At 37.6% G+C, this 15,763-nt stretch overlaps 1 protein-coding gene and 1 non-coding gene across 2 annotated transcripts in view; one reads left to right on the top strand and one right to left on the bottom strand.

Moving 5' to 3' along the window:
- Positions 1-12,592: 12,592 nt before the first annotated feature.
- Positions 12,593-15,763, top strand: part of DNAJC5B (DnaJ heat shock protein family (Hsp40) member C5 beta) — a 30,813-nt gene continuing 27,642 nt past the window's right edge. Inside the window, exon 1 of the mRNA XM_057380314.1 lies at positions 12,593-12,699. Within this exon, the coding sequence (XP_057236297.1) occupies positions 12,593-12,699 (107 nt within the window). The remainder of the gene's footprint in view (positions 12,700-15,763) is intronic.
- TRNAA-AGC (transfer RNA alanine (anticodon AGC)) lies at positions 15,412-15,484 on the bottom strand. The gene has a single exon. It is a non-coding gene; the product is annotated as a tRNA-Ala (tRNA).

The following is a 15,763-nucleotide window of genomic DNA, read 5'->3' as shown; positions in this document are numbered from 1 at the left end:
GCAAGGCMACATGTTTTGTAGAATACCTAAAACCAGGAAAAGCCATGACATCTGCTTAGTTCTATGCAGGAGGTTTTACTTATRCACCCAACTTCTGACTACACAAAATAAGTAGAAAGCCCTGTCTAAAAACACAGAAAGAGAGTAAAACTTCTAAAGAAATGCTGGTACTACTGTAGACCACAAAGAATTGAGAACAGGCCCCAAAAGCTTAATTCGTGRAAGATTGCTTATCTTGCTGTGATCTTGAAATAGATGATCTGTCCGCAAATTACATGTCATTGCATCTGCAGCCAAGATAATAAATTCCCAGGTAATGGGAGAATTTATTTAAATTTGTTAGAAGTTAGAATTAATAATAATACAAGTCAATAACATTAGCATTACAAGTGCCTGCTTTATTGCAAGATGTAGAAAAAAATGTACAGTGCGAAGCTATGCTCCCAAACAGCATATAAATTCAAAGCATAAATTGCTTTATAATTCAATTTTCAGTTATATTTTTGTTTTCTTGTCATTTTATCATGTCTGTATGCATGAACGTCTGTTTGTGGAAACAATTGATGAAATAGATCTTTCTAAACACTACTTGGAAAAAAAGAAACAAATGTTCATCACACAAACTTATTCATAATTGCTGCTTACCAAATGTAGGAACAAACATTGTTTTGTATGCAATTTGTAACAATACACTAATTTAAAGTTTGTGTGACTTTCAAATAAAATAGGAAAATCAATGAAATCTGCTATTGCCTAGCGCCAGCAAAGGAGATTGCAATGTGAACCAATAGTAGCAGCATATATTGACTGTTACCAAATACTACATAATATGGATCCTGTTTTGCTCGGATTTGACACGCATTCTGTAGCAACCCATTTCCTCTTTCTAGGGCACAGGATCCATGCACACCCTTGAAGTGTTTAATACTGCTGCATTCCAGCTAGAAGGTTCTGGTAGGCAATTTCTACTTGCTCTAATAAGGGCTTTTGCCTTGCTTCCCAAGAAAAACTTCACATCTTCAGATTTATGATTTTGGAATAAAATAAACAGTGGAAATCTGGAGAGTTATCTGTTGTTTGTCTAATATCCAGTTGTTAGAATTGTACAAAGCTKCATGCAGAAGGGTGGGGACTGGTGGTGCAGCAGGGCAGCAGTAGTTCCCATGCCTTTTTAAGTAGATTAGGTCTACTGCTGCTAGGATATCAGCGTTTGGGAATYTCTGGCTAATATTGGTAAATTGTTTTGAAATAATATTTTGAAATAACATGTAAAAGTTTGAAGAGCTGTTTTTTAATGAAAGCAAGAAAATGGAGTAATTKACTTCCCCTGAAGTGAATCATCCTTCCCCCCACTTTTGGGAAAAGAAGTAATAACCCACACTGTAAAATTTAATGTGAATAAAACCCATAAGTTTCCTCAGTCATGTACAGTGATTTATGGAAAATTTTATAAATAAGCRTTGTAAATTATCGGTTGCTCATTTTCTGTCAGTCTCAGTTGGGAGTTCTGTCACTGATTTATAGATTTATGATCTCACTTAAAGAATCAAAAGGATATTAAATTTTTTTTGTAGAGTTTATAGCAATCATAAAAATCTTGAATTCTGTGTGATTTCCATAAAGTCCATAGGACTCTCTGATATTATAAATTCCTTGTAATCCTTGTCTGAACTAAGAAATACAAGCTATGTTAAGGCCTGTGAATATTTCCCCCTGAAAATTATTTTCAGGTAAAGTGTAATTCCTCATTTATTGATAGCAATTACCACTGCATTTTGTGGCCCGAATTTTCTATTACAATCAATAGATAAATCATAAAGTTGAAAAGTGCAAGATGTTCTTTAGCGGAGAACAAATGCCAGCGCTCTCTATCTTTATGGTTATATTGACCTTATTATGAGCAAATCAGCCAACTTGAAAATAAGCAAGTACTAAACAGTGGGTCTAATTTTAATACTGTTTTCTTGCTTGGAAGGACAGCCCACGCTCTGTTGTCACAGCTGCCTAATTGAAATTTGATCACACAGCTGGATCACTGGTCACACACCAGTGACCGCTCTGTGGCTTTGGCAGCTCATTGCTGTTACACTAACTTTTTGTTTCCYGATTATAAGCAAATTAAAGCAGGCAGCTGCAAAATCATCAATAGGTTAAATTCATTAGCTGTTCTCTCTATGAAATAAACAGGAAAATGAAGCTCTCCTCAGTCTTAATTAGTTCTTATAAAAGTTGGCAGGAAAACAAAGACATTTGTACACTCCTTTATTTTYATAAGAGACTTGCCCGAAAGAAAAACCTCAGACATGTAATTTCCTTTTTTTTTTCCCCCCCCTCCCCTGCTTAATGCTCTCAGTCAGAGGCTAACCCAGCACCCTGCCTCTGAGGGTAGAAAGAAAAGTGGTTTGGCAAGGGGTTATGCTATGTCTCTTTTGTGCAGATCGGGACATGTTCRGGGAGCCTGCACAAGCTGTTTCCACAGTGATAGGCCACACTCTGTGTTTGCAGTCTCCTGTACRGGTAATTCATCTGCAGGAAAAGCCTTAGCCGAGTGCTGTGGTTCCACAATCRTTACCGCTGGCTCTGGGCCATGCCACATCACCCAGTACAAATTTGATCTGGATCAGGTGCGGGCACATGATTACATTTTTGTCAAATTAGCAGAGCGCTTGGTTAGGATTTTGTGCTGCCTGTCTGCTTKTATCCTGGTTGCAGAAGAAACGCGCTGTACCGGAACCACAGCGGGTTAGGGCCATGTGGGCAACTGATACCTGTTGCAGCACTAATCCTGCTGGAGCAAAGGTAAACCCACCAAAGTTTTGTTGGAACAAATTGACTTGGCAGTGAGCATTTCAACAGGAACAGCACCTYGTGTCACGTACCCATGGCAGTGTAGAGCTGGCAGCAGAGGCCTCCGATGTGTTTAATATGTAGTTAAATATTGGCCTATCCTTTAACCAATGACTCGTCAAGAGGAGTCTTAATTCTCCTTATTGGTGCTGTTTTTAGTAGAATTTACTTGTGCTTCATGCTTGTATGGTGTTCTGGCCCCCATATACTTTTTAAGGTGCAGTTCTGTGGCRAGCTGAAAATAATCTAAGGCTTTACTGCTGCTGAAAAAGTGTGATGTCACCACTTCCATTGCATCAGCTCTAGTAATGATGCCAGTCATAGAGTGAGTCAGACTAGAAAGTTGATTTTATTGAAAACTAAAAAAAATATAATAGTAATAAAAAAAAATCAGTGAAAGTTTGGACTGCTCCTGTGCTGGCAGACCTAAGAATAATTTGAGCCAACTGTGAACCCACAGGTTCAGACTCTGAGTTTCAGTTCTGACTATTTTCCAGCTGAAAGGTCTTGTCATAACAAAGTGAGGAAAGAAACCCTTAAGAAAAGCTGTGATAAATGTTTAACAATGAAGCTACTAATTTACAGAAATGTTAGTCTTCTGAATCATTGCGAAATATTTCCAGTGGCTATGTGCATAACAGCATTCATGTTTATGGTTTTGCTTATTTACTTTATTGGTGAAATATTTATGCTAATGAAATAAATTTTTTTGAATTTTTACTTTCTGACAGGAAGTAATATTAAGGAAAGAAAAATACATTAAACTTCTGTCTTCTCATCTGTTAATCTGTAATGCCTCTACTGGGATTGCATTTTGCAGTAGTTCTTTGACTTGTAACTCAACCACTGAACAGACATTCCTTTCTGTTTCTAGATAAGATAGTTATTCATCAGCACTTTAGAAAGAATTTACCGGTTCTCAGCCATCAATTAAGTGAGCACTTCTAAGACAGGGCAATAAATCCAATGTGGGGATTAATGAAGCTTTAAAAAGAAATGGCTACTGACTGCTATCTCTCTCCTGCTGCATCCCCTCCCTCCTGGGAACTATGTAGGTAAGGAGCCAGCTTGTAGGAATTTTGGAAAGAATAATTGAGGGGTAGGTACAGAATAGAACTGAGGGCTGTGCAGGGATTTCAAGAAAGAGCTTGCATAGACAAAGACTGCAGGAGATGTCAGAGGGGTGAATTATGAAAAGTGAAGGAGGAATGAGTGAACTGTTTGCTGCTGGAGAAAGGTTGTGTCTGTTGGGGAGGACAAAAAGCAACTGTTAATTCCCAAAGAGCAGGTACTGAGAAGTTGTGGTCCTGCTGTTTCATAATCTGTTTCTGGCAAAAAAACCTGAGAAATAGGTTAGAGCACTTATTTATACTTCTCAAACTAATCTTCCTGATTCTTAGCTGTAGCTGATTAGGCCATGCTAAAATGAATAACCCCGTTATCAGAAGTGTAGGTTTGTAAATTTACTATAAGAAGTGGCAGAATACAGCCTTAAAGCACTACAGCTGCTGGCAAAGTAAATTACCAAGACACTGCATAAAAAAAGAACTAGGGAACTCTCTTCACTTTTACTTGAAGTCCTAGAAAACTCACCTCTGAGTTGTCAAAGCTAAATAAACTTCCTAGCCCTCACTTTTCAGAAAGTAATTTAATTTAAAGTTAGATAGGTTATTGTGATTTACATCTTAGTTAAGGCTACCTCCATAACCCACATTAAATTAGGGAGGCCAAACAAAACTTTCTGATAAACCACAGATGAAAATAAAATTCCTGATGTTCCCAGAGTAACTTGTTGGAAAAGTTAAGTATATTACTGTTAGTTAAAACATTATGTTGGGAGTCTCAAATTTAAATTGTAGGGAAAAAAAAATGTTTATAACATGTTTGTCACTTAGGTAGTCTGGCAAGGCATTGAATTGAGTTTACTGGAAGGAACTAGGATGTTATAGGTCTGGATTGCTTCTTTGTAGGTCAAACTGACCATGTAAAGGCATGAGCAATTTAAATATGCAACTGACTGTTCATTTAAGGCTCCTGCTTCTTGAGTTTGCTACTTTTTTCCAATACTTCAGTTAAAGATATTAAAAACCCAAGATAAATTTAAATTGAGATATTCTATGTGAATAGTAACAGAAGGTCACAATATGTTCAGAGAATTCAAATATATGAATGTTCTCTTATGAATACTTCTTGTGTAGATGGAGTTGCAGATGGGTTACCAGATGGAATACCTTCCTTCCAATATAGTTACATGTATTTAAAAATGGATGCAGTGCAATCATWTTATTTAAATGAATTCTGTTATTGCTTTTGAAGCCATAATGACAGTAACTATTCTGTAACAGAGAAATGTGGCAAGAAGAACGTAATTTCTCGCTGTAGAATTCTCAGGCTTGACCGAAATGTAAAAAGTGTCTCTAAAGAAGGAACCTTAAACCAATGCTCTTTTTCTTAGGAGATTGTTTCAATATCTAACAGACAGCATGCAGTACAGTTCAGACAGGGCACTAGATGTCCAGGAGCAATTGAACAGAAYTGGCTTAGAAGAAATGACAAAAAGAACATTTTGGGACATAGCAATTCAGAAGTACTGTTCCCTTCTTAACATAAATCAGTTCCCATGCCTTAGCCAGAGGCTCAGCACATCTTGGCAGAACCCTTCTTCACTTGCTCAGCCTTTTGCCCTTTAATTAGCTTACTTAGCTGGGTGTTAGTAATACTGACATTGCTGTCACATAGTATTAAAATACAAAACAAAAGAAAGATCCTGCCCAGAGTGAAAAACCAGAATACACTGCCTCTGCATACACCCTTTCTCCATTCTCATATTATCTAATCAGCTTACCATACTTTACTTGTATTATGCTTTACTTGTGTTGGGTGTTTTTTTCCAGACTGGCATTCATTCACCACCTGTGAAAAGTCACCAAGAGCAAGAGCTCTTGTTCCAGTACCCTCACTTTRTCATGTCTGGTCAATCACCAATACGAATTCCAACATCCTTGTGGATGGTCTTACTGCCTTTTTGCAGAACAAGCCACCGTAATTAGTGATAATAGTAATCATAAGAGGGAGGTTTCAAGAAAAGCAAGGAGGGGCGCCTAGAGCCAGTTGCCCAGAACCATGTTCAAATGACTTTTGAGTAACTCTAAGGATGGAGACTCCAAACCTCTCTGGGCAACTTGTGCCACTGCTCAGTCACCCTCAGTGTTGAAGTGTGTCCAGATTCAGAGAGAAACTTCCACATTTGGGAGTTTCGAGTCTTGGCCCATTGCCTGTGATCCTGGCACCAGACACCACTGAAAAGAGCCTGGYTTTGTCCTCCTTGCACTCTCGCTTCAGGTATTTGTATATATTGATGAGTTCTCCCCACTAAGCCTTCTCCATTCTGGACAGTCACAGCTCTCTCAGCCTTTTCTCATAGGACAGATWCTCCAGTCTCTCCATCATCCTTATGGCCCTTTCTTGGACTCTCTCCAGTATATCCATGTCTCTTTTGTACTTGGAGGTGCTTATCTGGACCCAGCACTGCAGATGTGACCTTGCTAGTGCTAAGTAGACAGTAAGGATCATCTCTCTTAATCTGCTGGTTTTCCTGAAGCATGTCAGCAAGACAATTTATTTCAATCCCCAAGTTCCTCAAAGTAAAATCTGAGATTATTTTTCCCTGCCACAACTGGAAAAGAGTCAAAAGCTGTAGGTTTTCCACAGAGGTCAGGAATGCTCTGTCCGCTCACCTCTGTCTCCTGCATGCTTTGATGTTGACAGTATTAACCTTAYCAGATTCAACAAACTAAGAATATAATTCAGCTTTTAAAAATTGTCTTTCCTTGCCTTAGAAGTTAAAATTCACCCTTCTGTTAGGCAATTATGCCAGTACCTTTATGCATGTATATCTCTCAGCTCCAGGCTTTAAGTTCTTGAACTTGCTATGAGCCCGGAAAAGGAGGGAGTGGTAGGAGGAAGGACTGGAGTGACTCAGAGTTCTTCATTGCTTAGCCCTGGTTATGTGTAACTGGAGGCTTCTGAAGCAACCTCAGAACTCCTGTTCTGTCTGGGCCATGTTTCAAATTTTTTATAGTCTGATATTCAGCTTTGAATTTCCAGGAGTGTTACGGTTTTTCTGTTTTGAAAGACATGCAATATATAAATGAAATGTAAAGTGTAAGTCAGACTTTTTTAAATAGAAGTATCTCTTAATTTCGGATTGTCTGCCACAGTGGTGTTGTGGTGCACTGTTAGTGTTACAATAAAGGAAAATAATAAGAAGGGTGACCAGGTATTAAATTACCTGGCTATTCTTCTAAATAGCTGATCTGGCAAAAGAGTCACGACAATTCAGCAAAGCTTGAGTCTTTTAAATATTYTTTAGAATGTATTAAGAATACAGAACTCCAAAAGGAAAAAAAAAAACCACTAGATTTTCTGGGATTGTGTTCTTTTCYTTCAAAGGCAGGWTGCGGAGCGGTGCCAGCACTGMGCGCTAGAGGGGGCTGTATCCACACAGAACTGCAAGTCCTGGTGTGTGCCAGGAATGCAGAGCGGGGATCTTCTAATAGGATGAATATAAATACAAGGGATTTGGATAACCTGGAAGTGATTTTATTTTCTGCCTGTTTCTATTTTTTGCCCTTAATTTCTTATTACCATTAAAAAGATTACATTTTGTTTTGGTTTGTATTGCAAGAATGATAAAGTCAAAGATCAAGCATATTGATTGAATACTCTGGTTTATTGTGTTTATGCAATGTAATAGAATTAGTTATACTTATTCTGTCGTTATTGTCCTGGGAAAGATACTTTGACTATGCTATTTTGACTTCTCATAACTATGAAAAATACTYACCTTTTAAATTGAAATGTGTCTTGCCTTGTCCCCATACAAAGCTGAAATTTGAGGGAATGTTTGAAATTAAGAACATACCTAACAACAAGAGAAGTGTTAAAATCAYATGCTTCAAATTAAAAAGCATCCACTTAACAATTTTATATCAGATCTCATATTGTTGTTTTGTTTTTCATAAATAGTGTTTTTATGTGGTCATGATTATACTTCATATAATCATAAATATACTTTTTATATATGTGATCATGAACATACTTTATAATATATTTCACCATAACATAACTTTATTGTATCTATGATCAAAATATCATATATATATGATCATAAATTTACTTTATATGTATACTTTATAGGATCATTACTATGCAACCCACCATCCCCATCCTTCTGGCTCTGCTCATGGATGGTGGGGGATAGATGTTAATGCAGGAGTGAATTTGAGCCTGGAAACCAGGTGGTGGGGGAAAGTTTTAATTTTTGTCTTGGTTTCTTACGATCCAAATCTATTTTAATTAGCTATAAATTAAATTTGTTTCCCCAAGTTAAGTCTGTTTTGCCCATGACAGTAATGGGTAAGGGATCACACCATCTTTATCTTGATTTATGAGCTTTTCAGCTTATCCTCTCTTCCCATTCTTTTGAAGGGGGGGATGGTGGATGGTGTGAGCTGGGTAGAGGTCTGGCAGCCAACCAAGGTCAACATACTACAAAAGATATAGTTTGGAATTGGGTGATCTAGGAACTTTTTGTGTACAAAGGATTAGCTATTTGGTTCCAAGGATGATATACCAAGAAAAATTGGGGGGGTTTAAGTCTCTAGTATTTATAGTGTCCTCTATTTCAAATGGAAAGGAATGGCCCTCTATGTTTTCATGGTGTAAGTTAGAGGAGAAACTCCATCAGAATAAGAGAAGATATCCTGCATCTTCTGTTTTGATATAAAAATTTACAAGAACTCAGGAGAAGTCCTAAAGGGACTTCTTAAATTAATCCTGTCCTGGAAGAGGTTATGTAGTAAACCTAAGCCATGGCTGGTTCTTAAAGAAGTGAAATTTAGAGCAAGACTCTTGTATATTTAAAAAAAGTTAATATATTTGCATGGGGTAAAAAGGATAAACTCAAGACCCCATTAAGAGTAAAGCACAGAAGAGCAACTAAGTAAGTACACAGTTGTCCCAAATTTTTCAGTGTCGTTAACTCGTGGATATATCAGCTTTTAGACTCATGAATGTTTTATTTGCTCTTTCATAGATCTTCCTGAGAGATAACCAATTGGATACTGGACAACAATAGAAGTAATCAGACTCCACTGACCTGTTTAACCCTGATTGTGAAGGAGGAAAAGCAGCAGCTGCTTTCTGGGGAAGAAGGATTCTGGTAGCACTTGCTTCTTTCCTTATGGATGATATTGGCATAAAGACATCAAGATATTGAACTCAAAATGTTGTGAGTTCATACATGCCAGACTGTGTTCCATCACTTTTTGAAGCAGGTATGTTCTTTGAATAATTTTGTTTTATTTTTCAGCACTAATCCAAATGAACTACAGATGTTTTAAGAAAAAAAGGCATATTATTGCAACCCCTGTATAAGATACTTAATGCTGGATAGTATAAAATTGGTGCAGAAAGAGCTGAAGTTAACTGGGATCCCATCCTCTTAGGAGACATTGAGTTGTTGCCAGAATTTGGATTGCCTTTTAATAATTTTATTATCATTCAAGGAAAAAAAACCAACATTTTCTTGACTTTGTACTACTGGAACAAAAATACATAGCTCAAAAATATGATTCTAATGTAATTTCATCCATCAGGAATGTATCTAGTACTAAAACTGCAACTGTTACATTTTCCTTAATAAGGAGGGTTTAACTTTTTCTAGAAAAGAATTGTCTCATTGCTCYTTTAGTATTTTATAGGACTGCTTTAAATAAGTAAGAAATAATTCTGAATAGCTAGACCTTAAAGTTGATTAATCGCTAGAAGACTGAWTAGGCTAGTGAGTTTCAATTTCCATAATTGACTAAGTTATTAAAATTATTTTATGAGAAAGTACAAATTCCATGACTTTGTAGTTCTTCATAATTAAATCCATCATAACTTTAATTTTTATTTATGCTGCCATGTACCTGATCAGAATTGTATAATAGATTTTTTAACTAATGCTGTGTATCTGCGACTTCACATAATTACTACCATTATCTTGTGCATTAACAAGCTTGATGTGCCTTGCATGATTCCAGTGTGGTCAGGATAGATCCCAGAATTATGCTAAATATGCTCTAGGCATATTATCATTAACAAAAATCATGGTAACTATTACAGATGGTAAAGTACTATCTGGAAACTCACATGCAATTTCATTCTTAATTGCTAACTTAAAACCAAGAGTTCAGTACTTTTAATTGAAGGATTATGTACAACACTTAAAGGTAAAAAGGAATTTTTTTTCAGCAGATCATAGGACCCCAAACTGTGAGTTAGCTGATCAGAAAAAGAAAATATCAAAGTAAATACTGTGTGCCAGAATTACTACATGGATTATGTTTCTCTGTGTATTTACATGGTATTTGATTTTCTTTTTCATATTGAATAACGCTGAAGAAAGTGTTGCACGAAAGTGTTACATGTCTGTTTCTGAACAAAAAYGTGACTTAGTAAATAATATATGAATAATGGCATGATAGTGTTTCTAGCTCAGCAATGAGAAGGGTGTAATAGAGGAGAGGGTAGACTTACCTAACAAAACAGCTTTAYAGAAATTTTTCTTATGGTTGGGGTTATGGCTCACTTTTAGGCTTTTCCTGTGATCACTTTTCAACATTTGGAGAGGGATGCAACATTCAAAGGAAGAAAGTTGTGGTGAGAGTTTTATTGTGGCAAGTCTGCCATCAATGATCTGTAGCTTTCTCTTAATGAATCATAGGTATCTTTATTTTGTGGTTTAAATTATGGATTATATAGAATCCTAGAATGGTTTGAGTTGGAAGGGACTTCAGACATCATCTAGTTCTAACCCCTGCCCTGGGCTGGGACACCTTCCACTAGACCAAGTTGCTCAGAGCCCCATCCAGCCTGGCCTTGAACWTCTCCAGGGATGGGGCAGCCACAGCTTCTCTGGGCAACCTGTTCCAGTGCCTCAACACCCTCACAGGGAAGAATCTCGTCCTAATATCTAATCTAAATTTAGCCTCTTTCAGTTTAAAGCCATTCCCACTTGTCCTATTACTACAYGCACTTATAAAAGGTCCCTCTCCTGCTCTCTTATAGGCCCCCTCTACGTATTGGAAAGCTGCTACGAGGAGTTTCTGCTGTATGCATTTCTTTGTGTCATTGCCTAGAATTAGCTGGGTCTGTTTTAAAAATGTTTACCTCTTCAAATCCATAAGATGGACTATGCCCTGTAAGGATGTAGTCAAGCCACTTGATGGAGAATCATTGGTTTGTCTGCTTCTCTTCTGTGACGAAGGGAGGAACAAATGTTAGATCTGAAGAGGACTAAATCTGTCAGCCTGTGTTTGCACTATACTGTAAGGGTACCATGTTAAATTTATCAGAAGCTCATGAATTCAGTCCATAGTCTTGTTTCTCAAATCAGATAAGAAGCTGATAAATGTCAATATTTCCCATGCAGAATTTTTKAATGAAGTTACCTTTATAATACCTAGGTCAGTTCTTGGTATCTAGTCTCATCACCTAGGTTCAGATTCACTCCACTAGTTCTCAGGGTCATGAGTTGGGCATCACAGAATCAATCAGGCTGGGAAAGATCTCTGAGATCAAGTCCACCCTATGACAGAACACCACCGTGTCAACTAGACCATGCACAAAGTGCCACATCCAGTCTTTCCTTAAACACSTTCAGGGACWGTGAGTCCACCACCTCCCTGACAGCCCATTCCAATATCTAAYCACCCTTTCTGTAAAGAAATTCTTCCTCRACCTCCCCTAGTGTACCTTAAGACTGTGTCCTCTTGTCCTRTCATTMGTTGCCKGGGAGAAGAACCAYCTGTCTACAGCCTCCTTTCAGGGAGTTGTAGAGAAYGATCAGGTCACTCACTCCTGAGCCTCCTTTTCTCCAGGCTAAACAACCCCAGCTCTCTCAGCTGCCCCTCATGAGACTTGTGTTCCAGACCCTTCACCAGCTCTGTTGCTCTTCTCTGGACTTGCTTCAGCATCTCAGTGTCTTTCCTGAATTGAGRGACCCAGAACTGGACACATAACTCATGCTGCAGTCACTCTGAGCACACTGTAGGAATAATAGGGRAAAAGTGCTTGGCCAGCTGGGACCTGTGTATGTCTGTTGATAATATAAGGTGTCTAGTTTGATTCAGAGTCAAATTTAATCACAACTTAGGCACCTTAAATTTGTTCAGCTGAACCTGAACCCTTGTGTTAAGAAAGCAAAAATTCTCCACTTCATTGCATTAGGTAATACTCAGGGGTACAAAGCTCTTACYCCCCATAAGAAGTCAATAGCCTCAATAAATAGTAGATTTATTCTCCTAAGACTTAGAAAATACAGATGTAAACAAACACAAATAAAATTAGGTGGAAAAATAATGTTTGGGTATTAATACTGTAGCAAATATAGCCATTTTCTTCAGTGACAGCAAYATCAAGCCTTTAATATGAACAGTGCTACCCAACACAAAAGCTTCTGTTCTTTACTTTTTGCTTTTTAAGTTTCTCTTTTCTTCCTAACTGTAAAAACATCTTAAAGGACAGATGATAATATAGAGGAGATTTTATTCTAAATTCACTTTCATGTATTTTACCTTTTTGCTGCCTGATTAAAATCTAATAAAATGCACAGTAAGAAATATTATMCATAAATACTTGCAGTCACTGTATTTTAAATTATGTTCTACATTAGCAGCTTTGGTAATGTACTGCTATCATGGCTGAACAAAGGCAACGTGCTTTGTCAACGTCAGGCCAAGCATTGTATGAAATCCTGGCATTAGAGAAAGGAGCATCACATGATGAGATCAAGAAATCCTACAGGTATGTAAAATGTGCTTTGCAACAGGTCTAAAAATGCTTATTTATCTAGCATGATTATAATGGTGAAACTTTTTTATTTACCTTCACTGTAGACATTGTCACAATCCTTTTTTTTTAATCTGTGAGCCTGAAAAGAATCAGATTTGATGCAATGCCAATCTACTGATTTCATCCCGCCAGCAATCTGTGATTCATCTGAAATTTTTAATCTTAAGTGAATGAAGGGTCAGACTGTTGGGATAAACTAACATGGGTTATTTGAATACTGCACCCAGTTCTTGTCTTAGCATCCTTCGTGAAGGATGTTGAAAAGTAAAGCCAATGCAAAGCACTATAATGACAATTTGAGAACTAGAGTAAGAGACATAAGGAGTTCAATCAGTTTATCTTGTCAGCGAAGAAAAAGGAGACTGATAGATTATTTGATTATAGTATGTAATATCCTTGAAGGGGAAAATTTCTGGGTGTGAAAGGGTTGTTCACTTTATGAAGGTGGGCATAACCAAAAGCAGTGGTTGGAATCTGAAAGTGATTTGAACTGAAAAAGAGGTACATGGTTTTAACTATGAGTGTAACCAAGTATTGAAAAATACTGGCACAGAAAATGGTTGTTTCTCTATTGAAAAAGAAGAGAGGACATTAAGACAAGTTTGAGTCAAACACAAATTATCAAAAAGGTGGCAAATATTTTATTATTGAAATAGAACAAGATCTAGAAGTAAGACCAGCAGATTTTATAGGTAATTTTGCCATTAGATTAATTCAGCTACTGTTGAAAGAAAAAGAACTTTAGATGTCATGGGTGAAGTAGTTGTTCTTGACACTGAAATCAGACATGTACTTGCAGGTTTAATAAATACTATAAAACTTTTATTACAGCATCATTCTGGGTTTTTTTGGTTACACTGTATTACCAGGCAAACTTTAATACAGCTTACTTTTCATCTCAAATGTAAGAATATATTTAAACTCAAAAAGGATTTATGAAATAGATCTACTTGCAGGACTCTGCCCTCCATGTTTTTGAGCAAATTGCATTTCTCCTGCTTTCTGTTCCAAAAGGCACATACTCAATGGAAGTAGAAGTACTGAATATCCAAACTCTTCACACAGTGGAAGGAGAAGTGCTGACATCCTATGGTTCTGTTATCTTGCATAATTATACCACTGAGAGAAAAACTTACTATGGTACCAAATTCACTTATGACTTGCACCTTCTGTGTCCCTGTAGTATAATATGTCTGTAGAAATCATCTTCTGTTTCAATCTTCATGTTTTTCTGTTGCTTTTACATTTAATTTTCTGGAAATCCCCAGAGGAGAAAGTTGTCATGGAAGAATGTAGAATGGAATTAACTTTATTTAATGCTGAGCATGAATATGGATGATTTACACGGTGATCTATGGCAAAACTGACAGTGGTGCTTCCTCCATCTTCATTAGTAATTAGAGAAAAAAAAAAAGGTTGCTTCTGACTAAAGTGGAAATGTCAGAGGGATTCACTTTTAATGGAGTAGCTGTAAATATTTGCAAGATAAAATGATGAGTCAGTCTCACAGATTTGCTTTAATTATATTTTAATTTATGCTAATCCAAAAATCTGCTGCTGAAATGGTATTCTTTAGTACAAGGTATAAAACCAGCCATACCTGATTCTGAGTTTCCTGCCATTATTAATTAAGTCACTGTTAATCATACTACCAAAGCCCAGGGCAAAATTTGCTTTTTAATAAACATGACAGACATGACTCTCTGTGAYTTTATTTGGAGTTTGGCACAATCTAATTTATCAGGGAGTAAAGCTAATGGGCTTCTAATCAGCAGAATTTCAAAGGAGATCTGTTTATCTTCAATATAATAAAAAAAATAATTTTAGAAACTTTTTTTTGGTATAATAAATTAAACTGTACTTTGACTTATTCTTTCCTGACAGGGAAGTAATATGCAGAGAGCTACTGGATTTCTTTTTTTCTTCAGAAGTTTTTAAAGATCCTGTTTGATAGACTATGTACAAGCAAACGTAGAATCATAGAGTGGTTTGTATTGGAAGTGATCTTAAAAATCATCTAGTTCCAACCCTCTGGAATGAGAGCTCTGGGTTGATCAGACTAGACTAGGCTGCTCAAAAACTCATCCAATCTGGCCTTGAATGTTTCCAGGGATGGTAGRTCATCCACAGCTTCTCTGGGCAACTTCTTCCAGTGCCTCACCACCCTCACAGTGAAGAACTTCTTCCTAAAATCTAATCTGAATTTGTCTCTTTCAATTTACAGTCACTGCCCCTTGTCATATCACGCCCACGTCAAAAACCCTGCTCCAGCTTTCATGTAGGCCCTCTTTAAATATTGGAAGRCTCTAATTATGCTGCATTGAAGCTTTCTCTTTTCTACCCTGAATAATACCAATTCTTCTGGCCTTTCCTCACAGCAGAGGAGGTGCCATGCTGCTAATCATCATGGTGTCCCTTCTCTGGATTTGCTCCAGCAATTCCACACCTCTGTGATAGAGTACGTTCGTGATTAAGACTTTAATCAGAAAATATGTGAGGTGCTCTTAATGTCATTTAATTGCTACCAAGCAAGGAGAGATGATGGCTTACCCATGGSTATGCCAATGGCCTGTGCTACTCTGATTCTTTGGGTCCACCACAGGCTCCCCAGAGCCACAAGAGGACAGAGCACTTACGATCAAGGAAAGCAGGAATGAAAAGCATTGGAGAATGCGGGCATCGATCCCGCTACCTCTCACATGCTAAGCGAGCGCTCTACCACTTGAGCTAATTCCCCACCATGCAGCTTCTGCTCGAGGTCCTCTCCTCTCCCAGGAACCCTGCCCTGATCCAGGGTGCCCTGCACTCAARGTCTGGRTCTCCCATTGATATCACTCTCACACCAACACCAACKCATSCACACCMTTTCCTGCTGGAGGTRACTGYRGACAWCCYCAATGCTCAGGACTACCARCCCTCACCCAAGGGTTCACCAAAAATGCCTTGTCTGGTCATCTTCTCAACCTCAGGCAAGACCTCATGGCTGGGTAGGTCATTATGGGGAACCCCCTGGGCA

The sequence above is a fragment of the Malurus melanocephalus genome, unplaced genomic scaffold (genome assembly GCF_030028575.1).
Source record: "Malurus melanocephalus ecotype Western Australia unplaced genomic scaffold, MMel_1.1 scaffold_443, whole genome shotgun sequence".
In the NCBI taxonomy this organism is placed as follows: domain Eukaryota; kingdom Metazoa; phylum Chordata; class Aves; order Passeriformes; family Maluridae; genus Malurus; species Malurus melanocephalus.
The sequence above is the reverse complement of the archived record's forward strand: the minus strand, read 5'-3'. Positions and strand labels throughout refer to the sequence as shown.